The 12,223-nt window shown below is 54.5% G+C and overlaps 1 protein-coding gene across 2 annotated transcripts in view; it reads right to left on the reverse strand.

Annotated features, from left to right (window-relative positions):
* Positions 1-12,223, reverse strand: part of MED26 (mediator complex subunit 26) — a 52,840-nt gene that overhangs the window by 4,923 nt on the left and 35,694 nt on the right. Inside the window, exons 1-2 of one of the 2 annotated variants that reach the window (XM_045991430.1) lie at positions 7,687-8,527; positions 478-552 (exon numbers count right to left, since the gene is read on the reverse strand). In XM_045991430.1, the coding sequence (XP_045847386.1) occupies positions 478-543 (66 nt within the window). In that variant the 5' untranslated portion in view covers positions 544-552; positions 7,687-8,527. Of the gene's footprint in view, positions 1-477; positions 553-7,686; positions 8,528-12,223 lie in introns of those variants that run through there. The other variant, XM_045991429.1, reaches the window with a different exon arrangement.

Raw genomic sequence — 12,223 nt, forward strand, 5'->3', positions numbered from 1 at the left:
GTGACCTCTAACTTCTCACATCCAGTCCTCAAACTTCAGAGTCCCAGAAGATGCCTGTAGACGGCATCTTCAAAAACACCATCCCACAGGCTCCTGGCAACCTAGAGGCTGTGGACCATCAAGGCCAGTGCAAGGACCCTCTGCCAGGGAAGCTCTTTGGGTGAGAGCACACTATGGCAAAGGCAACGGCAAATGGAGGGCCTGAGCCAGCATCGCTCACTGGAGCACCCCCACTCCTGCCCCCTCCAGCCAGGCAGGCCTCCCAGCCTAGGACTAAAACCACCCAATTCCTGCAGTATCCATGGGAAGATGCCCCAGCCTGGGCCAGGAGGGTACGTACACCCCTCCCCGAGCACTACTAAGTCCTCACCTGGCCAGTGAGAGCAAAGGCTCCAAGAAGCCCGAAAGGACTTGGGTTGGGGAAGCCCAGGCCCTGCCCACCCTTCTCTTCCCAATGTTGGCTCTGGGGACACTTACCTCCAGTGCCTCTTTGGTAATGGGGTATTTCTCCAGGCTGGAGATGACTTCCAGCACCGCCACCATGTTCCGGATCTAGGAAACAAGAGCCACTTGTCAGGTCTCTGCCCTTCTCCCCATGCCAGCCGCTCAGGCCTCTCCCTCCCCGAGAGCCAGCGGAGTCACCACATCTAAGCTCTCACCCCGTGCCATCTCCTACCCGCCTCCTGAAGCTGATAAGGCACCCAGTGCCCGTCCTCCCGTCCGCTGCCTCAAGTGCACAGGGTGCAATGGGCCACAAGCCCGTGCATGGCCATGCCCACCGGCCCAGGTGGTGATCACACGGCTGAGATCCATGACATCTGTGAGAAGTTCTGCTCCCGAGCTGGCAGAGGTGTTCTGCTCCAGCAACTCATGGGGGCAAGATGCCAAACGATTTATCCAATAAAACACACGGAGCTTAAAAAATCAGTAGAGGCGCATCTCCTGTTGTTGCTCTTAGCTCCGCTACACTTCACAGATACTGTTTCCTATGATCCGAAGGTCTGCGGCAGCCCTGCATTGAGCGAGTCTAGTGATGCCATTTTCCCAACAGCTTTTGCTCACCCTGTGTCCATCTCTGTGTCACATTTTCACAGTTCTCATAATATTTCTGATTTTTTTTTACTATTATATTTGTTATGATGATCTGTGATCAGTGATTCTTGATGTTGCGACTGTGATTGTTTTCGGGTGCCACACGCTACACCCATAGAAGACGGCGGACTTCACTGACAGTGTGTGTTCTGACTGCTCCGCTGCCCAGCCACTCCTGTCTCTCTCTTCTCCTGTCTCTCTCTTCTCCTTGGCCTCCCTGTTCCCTGAGACACAGCAGTGGTGAAAATCAGCCAAATGATAACCCTATAATGGCCTCTACGTGTTCAAGTGGAAGGGAGAGTCACACATCTCTCACACATCTCTCACTTTAAATCAAAAGCTAGAAAGGATCACACTTAGTGAGGAAGGTGTGCCCCAAACCAAGGCATAGGCCAAAAGCTATGCCTCTTGTGCCAAACACTTAGCCAAGCTGTGAAGGCAAAGAAAGTTCTTGAAGGAAATTAAAGTGCTAGTCTAGTGAACAAACACGGGTGATTCTAGAAAATGAAACCGCCTTCTTGCTGATAGGGACTAAGTCTGAGTGGTCTGGATAGAAGATCAAACCACCGCGTTCCTTTAATCCAAAGCCTAGTCCAGAGCAAAAGCCTAACTCTCTTCAATTCTGTGAAGGCTCGGAGAGCTGGGGAAGCTGCAGAAGCAAAGTCTGAGGCCAGTGGAGGTTGGCTCATGAGGTTCCAGGAAAGGGACCAACTTCATAACCTGAAAGTGCCAGTGAAACGGCAGGTGCTGGCGTAGAAGCCGCAGCAAGGGACTCGGAAGAGGCGGCTGAGATGATTCAAGAAGGTGGCGACACTACTCAGCAGACTGTCCGTGCACAGGAGACAGCCTTCTACTGGAAGAAGATGCCGCCCAGGACTTTCAGAGAGAAGCCAATGCCTGGCTGCAAAGCTTCAAAGGACGGGCTGACTCTCTGGTTGGGGGCTAATGCGGCTGGGGACCAAGTTGAAGCCAATGCTTATTTACCACTTGGAAAATCCTAGGGCCCCTAAGAATTATGCTAAATCTACTCAATCTGTGCTCTAGAAAGGGAACAAGGCCTGGTGACAGCACATGAATTTGTAACATGGTTTACAGACTATTTTAAGTCTGCTGTTGAAACTTACTCTCAGGAAGAAAGATTCTTTTCAAAGTATTACTGCTCATTGACAATGCACGTGGTCACCCAAGAGCTCTGGCATGCGCCATGAGATTAATAATGTTTCCATACCTGCTGTCACAACATCCATTCTGCAGACCATGGACTGAGGAGTCATTTCAACTTTCAAGTGTGATTATTCAAGAAGTACACTTTGTAAGGCTATAGCTACCATATGTAGTCATTCCTCTGACGCATCTGGGCAAAGTAAATGGAAAACCTTCTGGAAAGGGTTTACCATTCTAGATGCCATTGGGAAGAGGTGAAAATATGAACATGAACAGGAGTCTGGACGCAGTGGATCCCAACCCTCATGGATGACTGAGGGTTCAAGACGTCAGTGGAGGAAGTAACCGCAGGTGTGATGGAAACAGCCAAAGAACTAGAATCAGAAGTGGAGCCTGACGATGGGACTGAGTTGCTCCAACCACACGCTGAAACTTAAACAGTTGAGGAGCTGCTTCCAATGGACGAGCACAGAGCATGGTTTCCCGAGCTGGGTTCTACTCATACTGAAGATGCCGTGAAGACTTGAAATGACCACAAAGGGCGTGGAATATTATAGAAAATGAGCTGATAAAGCAGTGGCAGCATTTGAGAGGACGGACTCCCATTCTGAAAGAAGTCCTACTGTGTGTCTAATGTTATCAAACAGCATCACATGCTACGGAGAAATTGTTGGTGAAAGGCAGAGCCAATTGATGCAGCAAACTTCACTGCTGCCTTATTTTAAGAAACTGCCACAGCCACTTCAGCCGTCAGCAGCCATCACTATGGAGGCAGGACGTTCCATCAGCAAAAGATTATGATTTGCTGAAAAATGAGATGATGGTTAGCATTTTTTAGTAATGAAATTTTGGGGGGCTTTTTTGTTTTAGAGAGCAGAGGAGGGGGAGGGAGAGAGACTCTTGAGCACCCAATGCGGGACTCAATCTCATGATCCTGAGACCATGACCTGGGTTGAAATCAAGAGTTGGAGTTAACTATGTCACCCAGATGGCCCAATAATAAAGCACTTTTTAATTAAGGTATATACATTGGCTTTTTATATATAATACTATTATACACTTAACAGACTGCAGTATAGTGAAAACACCGTTCTTATATGCACTGGGAAACAGAAACTTCATTTGCCTCCATTTACTGTGATAGTTGGTGGTCTGGAGCCCAACCCACAGTATCTCTGAGGAATGACTGCACGCAGTAATCCAATCAATTTGGCTACATTAAAAGACTCTTTATATAAGCTTATCCCAAGACGCCAAGATGCAACAAAGTGGGAGAAGACGGATACCACATGGCCCCAAAGAGCTGTATGTATCTGAACACAGAAACCCTGGGCCAGCACACAAGAACAGGCAGCAGGTGAAAGAGGAGAGGACAGCCCTTTTGCTCAGCTCCTGCAGGCATGTGGGAATGCAGACGGAAGCCAGGAGAGGCTACCCTGTGGACATGGCCACCAACCGGCAGAAGTGGCATCTGAGAGTACCAGGGAATTCCGGGTCCCACCAAGTGTAGGATGTGATGGCCTCTGGTAGTCTCACGTGTGCACACCTGCTGACCAAGCCATTCCATCCCTTGTCTGCTGTTCGCTGTAGGCCAGGCCCTGCTCTCACACCACGTTTCCGTGTGGCACTGCTCTGTGGAATCAGAACAACCCCAGGGGGAAGGTACTATCATCACATTTTACAAAGAGGGGACAGTACACAAAGGTGCAGGTCATGTAGTCAAATGTTATAATGACACCAGTGTCTTCCAAGAGTCAAAGGAGCAGAAAGAAAAATTCAAGAGTAACAGAAACGAGCCACTTGTAGCCTCAGTGCACCGACAAGACGAAGTCAGACCACAGGGAGTGGAGTCATGGGAAACACACACTGCGTTAGCCATCCACACCGAACATCAGAGCATACTCAAAACTTAGCTTAAAATCAGTCATGGACTTGGCCACTGGCCAATCACAGACCTAAATATGAAAGCAAAAACTCAGTCTTTTAGAAGACACAGGGCAGTTATCTCTGCAACCTTGGGGTAGACAAAGATTTCTCAGAACCCCAAAGCAGTAACTGCCTAAGAAAAAATACTGACAAACTAGGCTTCACGAAGATTAAGAACTTCTGCTTACCACAAGAAGCAAACCTCAGCCCGGAGCGCGTGCTGACAGAGCATGCCTAGTGCGGGGCTCGTCCAGAAGGAAAAGCAAGCTCCTGCCGTTCAGCACCCCCACCCCCAAGCAGCTGCAGGTTTTGGTGGGCTGGCAAGACAGGGGAGCCCTTGCCTTGAGCAAGCCCCCCCCCCCCAAGATCGCACAGTGAGCACATCACACCCACACACACTGGAACGAAGCTATGCAGGCACGCGAAAGGGCACAAGGAAAGGCACGTCTCCCGCCCAGCCACTGCAGTATTGCCCTGTATCTTTCCCAAAAATACTCCTTGCATATAGAAGCTTGTGTATATCTTAACACTCACTTAAAAAAAAAAAAAAAAAGGGCAAAACATGACTCTATGCCTTAGTTTTTCTCACTAACATCAGAAACACCCAACACCACAGACCTCCTCCCTTAGCTCTTCCTTCCAGGATGGGGTCGGGGGGAGGGAGGGCCCCACTTGAGCAGTGCTGTGTCCCTGATTTTCCACTTACTATTACAAACAAGGCTGCAACGTCCACCTTTACTCGAGGCAATTCTGGGCTCACACACAAGCTGCTAGAGGGGCTGCTGGCCCCGTGGCCATGAACGATTGTAATGAGCCGCCGGGGAGGCTGCTCCCACTCCATGGCCACTATAGGAGAGGAAGATGGGGAAGCCTGTTTCCCACATCCTTGCCAGCACTGATGTGGTTTCCTCTGCTGCCAAAATGATCACACAGGATCACAAACTGAGTGGCTCAAATGCCATGCATGTATATATCATGTTAAATTCTGGAAGGCAGGAGTGTGGTTCGGGTCCCCTAGGCTGAGATCCAGGTGTAGGCATGCCGCCCTCCTTTCAGGAAGCTCTCGAGAGCGGTTTCCTACTCCTTCGGGGCTGAAAGAATTAATCCTCCTTGCTGTACCCAGGGCCCCCTTTTCCTGCTGGCTGGCTGTCACCTGAAGGCCATTTCCAGCTTCGGGAGGGCGCTGCATTCCCCAGCTCATGGCACCTCAGTCCACCTCCCAAGCCAGCCACACGGCACCTCTGAGCCAGCCAGGAAAGGGTCCGCTTCTAATGACGGGATAAGGCTGGGCCCACCTGCACCACGCAGGTCTGCACCCTCAGTCACATGTGCACCCTCCTGCCATGCAAGGTACCACATGGCCAGCTTCCGGGGACTAGGCTGTAGACATCCGTGGGGGCTGTGACTCTGCCGACCATGGGGATTCCCAGCTTATCTGCCTTATTTCCAGCTGAAGGCAGCTGTCACCTCACCCGCCACCCCAGGTTCTCTGTCTCTTCTGAGCGTGAACTGCAGTGACCACAGAGCATGCCAGTGACTCTCACTTGTGCCAGACAGAGTCCCACAAGGCTGCCCCTCTGCCAGGGGGCCCAAGCCACCCCTTGACACCAAAGGTCTCCCCTGGCTATGTTCTCATTCAGGGCTGTGCCCGAGAACGCACACATCCAGATGGCCCCCAAAATCCACCCCAAGCTATACTGAGGAAGGGGTCTGAAAGGAGACACTCTCCATCCTTCTTTCACATACCCTTGACATGCCACGGACAGGGACTCGGCGCAAGAAGAGACTGCACAGTGAGGAGGCCAGTACCACAGGGACAGGAAGGCCACCCACTCCCTGTCCCCAGCCCTGCGATTCCAGCCCCGATGGGGTCCTGAGCCTGCCCCATGGCCTGTCTCCACCCCAGTGACCTCACCCGGGTATATTTAGAGCCCTGGGCCCCCACACACTCCTGAACCACAGTCCCGGCAGAGCGAGCTCGGCAGCACAGACTGTCCCTGTCCTTGGGCAGACGCTGTCCTGCTGCCAGACAGGAGGGGGGAGGCAGAACACCTGGGCAATCCCAGAGGCTGGTAGCCAGCTAGCACCAGAGACCTGGCGCAGTTGGAGCCGCCCCTGGGAGCTGTGCGGGAGTGGGCAAGGGGACGTCTGCAGGCCCCACCATCCTCGCTGAGCAGCTCCCACACTTGAGGCCGTGTGCGGTCTGGCTTGGAGCAGGCTCTCCGGCTCCCAGCCCTGTGGAAAACGCTACCTCTGCCTAACCTCTTTCTGCCCTGGCTACCTGCAAGTTCAGGACTGTCCCGGGGGGCTCACTCCTCTGGCTCTGCCCCACCCTGAAGGGATGATGGTGAGGGCATGGAGCACTGTGTGGGAAGCACTACCCGGGCACTCCAAGTGCCGTCAGTCTCCTGAGGACCAGGAAGCGGACCCTGAGAAATGCTCCAAGGGGTCTGGCCCTGAGCCCTGACGCTCACCACACCCGACAGGCAGGAGTCTGTGCAGCGCCAGGCCCAGCCTGGCCTCTGGTCTCAGACCCAGTATGCAGTGTCACCCAGCCAGCCTGTGGCTCTGCCTGGGTTGGGCACGCCAAGATGGAAGGCTCCTGAACCGCCTCCCCAACACACCCACCCACACAGAAGCACCCAGGCCTCCCAGGATGAGACGGTCAGGAGGCTCCCAACCAGGTTCCAGGCCTGCAAAGCCCAGCACGAGGCCCTCGGGCCAGGGAAGTCGGTGTCAAGTGGAAGGCAGACCAGGCATGCGTACAGAGAGGGCAAGACCTGAGTGGGCCTGTCCCAGGGTGGACAGCAGAGATGGTGACATGGCACCAAAGCTCTGGAGGGGAGAGAGAGGACCAGAGTGAAGACAGTGGAACGAGCAAGGACGCCAGGAGGAAGAGCAGATGGTGGGGAAGTGAGCAGGCTCCTACACGACCCGCCTTTCAGCTTCAGCCACTGTATGGGACCTAAACTGCTGCCGCGACACCCACAGACCACTTGTCTTCGGCCCGTCCTGGGTCCCTCCTGGCACCCGGCTGCAGGTGCCACAATCACAGCACAGACGCTGCTCTGTTCCTGTACAGGGAAGAAACTTCTGGGCAGCCCTGGCACCGCCCGCAGTGGGGGGGCCTTTGGGCACTTCTGGTGGCCAGAGTCCCGGGGCCACATACAAACCTCCCGCTGTCAGGAGGAGCCAGGCGCATTGGCTGTCTCCCTCGGGATTTGTTCTCAACAAGAACAAAACCAGGAACCCCTCTCAAAACCAACGGGTTTTCCCAAAAGGGACAGAACTCACAAATGAACGATGTCTGAGCACCCAAAGTCTCTCATTTTCTCCTTAGGGCTCCTTTAGTAGGTGCAGTTGAATTTGTACACATGGAACCATTAACTAAGCCAAGTGTCACCTCCCCTTTCTACCAGTGAGGACTTCCCAGGTGAACCGCTCACCATCTCAGCCCACTCACTCTCTAGCGGACTGCCCTCTTTACTGGAAGTAATTACTCACCTAGCCAAGGAGCCCACAGGGTGGTGGTGTGCCCAAGGCAGCTGGGCAAGGAACGTGTCAGGAGAGGGGGAGGGCCACTCTGGAAGTGCAGGGAGCAGGCAGGGCCAGAAGACTCCTTAACTACCTCACTGAGCGCTTGCAGATCCTAGACTGGAGGCTCAAGGGCCATGATCACATCCACTCCGTAAGACAGGAAAGTCAGCGTCACACGGGCAGCTCCACCAGCCAGTGTCTCCAGCATCCCTAAACAAGGCACCTCCCAGCTCCGGCATGGGGAGAGAGAAAGCACATTCATGCTCACACCTATGGGACACCGATGGGACACCCCAGGGATACATGCTCCTCACCACCAACCCCAGTTCCCAGGGCTTTTCGGGGATCTTCCCACAACACGAGAACCAAGAGCAGGCACTAAGAAGCGAAAAGGCCTCTCCTCCTTGGGAGACCCTCAACACAGGCTAAGTCGCTGCTCCAGCCAGCCTGGCTAACCAGTGGTATTTGCTGCACGGCAAGAAGGGGGGCTGGATGCACACAGGGGATGCACGCACCCGCAGAAGCAGCCTGAGCTGAGCCAGAGTGCTACCGCACCGTTCGCGCGAGAGGCTGGTGACATCCCGGTCTCCTCACTCCGCCAGGCCAAGCAGGGGCAGTGAGGAGCCCTCCACGCACACTACACTCTGTGGGAGCCGCTAAAGGGGCACCCTCACCCCTCAGCGTTTCATGACACGTTTCTCAGTGTTCACTGGAGAAATGATAAGCTTGGGTGTGGACAGCAGAAGGGGGATGGATGAAGCAATGCCGACTGGCTCTAAATTGGTTTCTACTGAAGCTGGGGCACAGCTACATTATTCTCTCTACTTCTCCGTTTGAAATTGGCCACAAATCCGGGCCCTGGGTGGCTCGGTCGGTTAAGCATCTGCCTTCAGCTCGGGTCATGACTGCAGGGTCCTGGGATCAAGCCCCATGTCAGGCTCCCTGCTCAGTGGAGAGTCGGCTTCTCCTTCTCTCTCCCTCTGCTTCTTCCCCAGCCCGTGCTTGCTCTCTTGTTCTCAAATAAATAAAATCTTTCAAAAAAAAAAAAAAAAGAAAGAAAGAAAAAAACTGGCCACGAATCTAAAGCGTTACAAAGTACACGTATTTCCTCACATGGGGATGGGACATCTGTCCGTGGAGGTGGAATGAGATGGCAGTTGGTAGCCACATGGAGGTGAAGTGAGGAAATCCCTGCTTTCCAGTTCCACATGGTAGCTTCTCCCTACACCATGTGGTACCTGCATGGGGAGGGAGGCTGAGGGCTGGTGGGATGCTGGCCCCCTCAAACTCGGATTCAAACTACAGGGCACTTTCTATCCGATGCAACCTCTGGATTTTCTCACCGATCCCCCTCAAGTGGCTCAGATGCGTCTCAACAGACTCTACAGACTGCCCACACCTCTGGTGGGGGAAGGGGATCTGGGATCTGCTCTCTGAGGCGGGTCCATGCCTCCTTGCACAGAGGCCACAGACAGCTGGAACCCCCGCAATGCTGATTCCTCATGCTTCTGAGACCAGCTCGTTGCCCTCAAATAGGGAGGATGCCCCAGGTCTAGGAGGGCACCCATCTAGACAGGGGCCAAACAGCTTCCTAAGGGGCTCTCCAGAGTTGGGGGTGGCTGCACCCACGGAGAGGGCAGGTTCTGTGGCTGTGTTCCCAGAGTGCTGAGTGCAGAGTGCTGAGGCCAGGGAGGGAGGAGCCAGCACCCAGGCTTCTTACATGACAGTAAGCCCTAGGCCAGGTCAGGTCACCCCATCTGGGGAGGGTGAAACATGGTAAAGAGCAACAGTAACCCAGGGAAGGGACAGCCGGCCAATGCCGCCCTGTGGCAGCCCTCTGAAACCCAGTGACATCACTGCCTCCTCCAGAGTCCAGGACACCAGACCAGCTTCAGAAAACCTGCCTGCAACAGGGCACATGGAATCATTTTTAACACCAAACCCCATCGGAAAAAGCATTTAAACTGGCCCACATCACATGTCTGAAAGTTGCTCTGTGAATCGGGTCACTGGTCTGACCCTGGATCCGTGTTAAGAGCTGGGGCCAGCACAGTGGGGTACACCTGCCACCAACCAGGCCCCTCCCTCCCCTATTTCAGGGGCGATGAAGGTAAATCCCAGGTCCTGAGTAATTACCACCCTGTGGGGGATTTCCAACTCCACGTGAAACAAGGAACCGAGATACTGAGCTGCAGAGTCCGTGAGGCCTGTTGCTCACTGTTCTTTCCTCCATACTTCAAGGGTTCCCGCCCTGCCCCAAATCCCCATTCTCTCAGGAATGAAGCTGGATGTGTGCAGCCATGTTGGCACAGGGGAAGCCCAGTGCTCCTTGAGGTCTGAGCACTGGGGGGCCCACGGTCAGTGAGCCAGGGCAGGCCCACCGCGGCCTGACTCTCACAGGACCACCACCTGTTGGCTTCCTCCAGGGGCTAAGCTCTCTAGCTTTTTGTCCTTGCAAGTCCACTTTATAGGTGAGGAAACTGAGGGTCTGGGAAGGTCATGGGGATCCAGGGCTTGGCACACAGCTAGAAGGTGGCAGAGTATGGTCTTACACTAGTCTGACACAGGTCTGCTCATCTCACACAGTCCAGCTGGTCCTTTACCAGGTAGGGTGAGGGAGAGCACCGAGATGCCACCGGCTGGTGATGCTGGCACCCTTCCCACATACTCTCCCTGACCTGCCGCAGCAGGTAAGTGCACAGGTTATAGGAAAAAAGAGCCCGTGGCTTTGTGCCCAGATCTCTGGGCTGCCTCTCCCTTCCCTCCAGGGCAGCCTCAAGCTAGGGAGACCCGCACACATACCCACTACAGCGCACACATACCCACTACAGCAGGGGCTTCGGCCCACCCAGCACTTGCCCTAAGCAACAGGCCACTGGGGAAACAGCAACAGCAGCATCGGCGCACACCGGAAGTCTTCCTGCCTCTGATGAGCGGCACGTGTGTTCCCAGGTGGGTGCCATTCTTTCTGTGGCTCAACCTGCTCTGCCACAAGATGGCACAAGAGGCAGCCCCTGCCTCCCCCAGCGATCCTGGCTGAGCCCAGCCCGTGTCCCCCCGTTTCCCCGAGAGGTCAGTGTGTCTTGAGCCTCACTCTTGGCTCTGGAAGGTGCATCCTCCTGGCCCTGCTCTGGTTTGGCTGGTTCCATAGCCAGGCAGGAGCAAGAGGAAGCTTCCTCAGGTTGTCTGTACTCGGCCTGGCCAAGGTGCCTTCCGCTGCCAGGACCCCAGTGGGCGTCTCACACGCACAGGGTGAAATCTCACTCATTCGTGGCTTCTTGGAGGGAGAATGACACAGCTGGCGGGAAGGAGGCGGGCAGCAGTGTCATGTCCCGGCTGCAGCCGCCACGCTCGCCACTTGCAAAAGCACAAAAGCATTTCCTCATCAGAGGCCCATATGCTCCCTTGGAGCGTCCACAACTGGAGCATGGCCACTGCCTGCATGGCCCTGTCACACTCACAGCCCACGGAGCACCTGGGGCCGGCTAGAGCACGTAACTGCAGCTGCAACTCGGCCCAGGGGACGGAGACCCCAGCCTGAGCCCCGGGAGCAGGCAGAGCAGGGCCCACATCCCACAGCAGCAGCTGGAGCTCCCCATCAGCATGCAAACAGAAGCAGTACAAGCGAGCAGTGAGGCAGCCACCCATCCAGCTTGTCACCAAGAGGCTAACAGATGGGGAGGGGGACATGGAGGAGAGGAACATGGGAGAGGGGAAGAGAGGCAGCACTCTCCCTGCCTCCCCAGCTCCCAAACTGTCCCTCTCTCCCTCCTGCTTTTTCTCGCAGCAGCTCTTCCCAACAAAACTATGTACTTAAACTTTCCTGACCTCTGAATCAGGTCAACAGCACACACACAATTCTCATTATAATCCAGCCCCTTTTGAGAGCACAAGAGCTCTCGATATGTCATCTGTGAGCTGGTTCATTCCTGCACTGATACAACTAGAAAGTCAGAAAGCCGAGCAGAGCGTTTTCTTTCTGCCATACACGCTCACAGAAGGGCTGGCTAGCAGAGCATCTGATAACAGCACTCATGGTCCAGGGTTTCCCCCTCCCATCCTCACACTCCTTTAGGAACAGCCAGTAAGAATACCAGCCGTGCAAGACGGAAAGGCCCAATGCTGATGGGAGGGGCACACACAGTGCCTGACCCACATGCATGCAGAATAGAGGCAATCCAAAGTGAGAACCGGCCAGCTTTTTAGCAACTGATAGGGACCAACCTCTGAGGGACTGTGAAGTAAAATACAGAGGTGACGACAGTGCATTCCTGTGCCGCCAAGTCAAACACCCAGTGGTGGGGCTGGACAGAGAAGGGCCAGGAAGTGGAGCTGTCAAAGAAACAGTGGGGCCCAACCTAGCCCTCGAATGCTGTCCAACTAAGACTTAAGCAAGACCAGCCACAAATTAGACCAGTTCCTCCTCCAAGAGCGGGGAAGCCCGGGCGGAATGTTGGGAAAACCACAGATCATCTCTGTAGATCCTGAATAGCGCACTGACCAC

This window comes from Meles meles, chromosome 20 (assembly GCF_922984935.1).
Source record: "Meles meles chromosome 20, mMelMel3.1 paternal haplotype, whole genome shotgun sequence".
Classification (NCBI taxonomy): Eukaryota; Metazoa; Chordata; class Mammalia; order Carnivora; family Mustelidae; genus Meles; species Meles meles.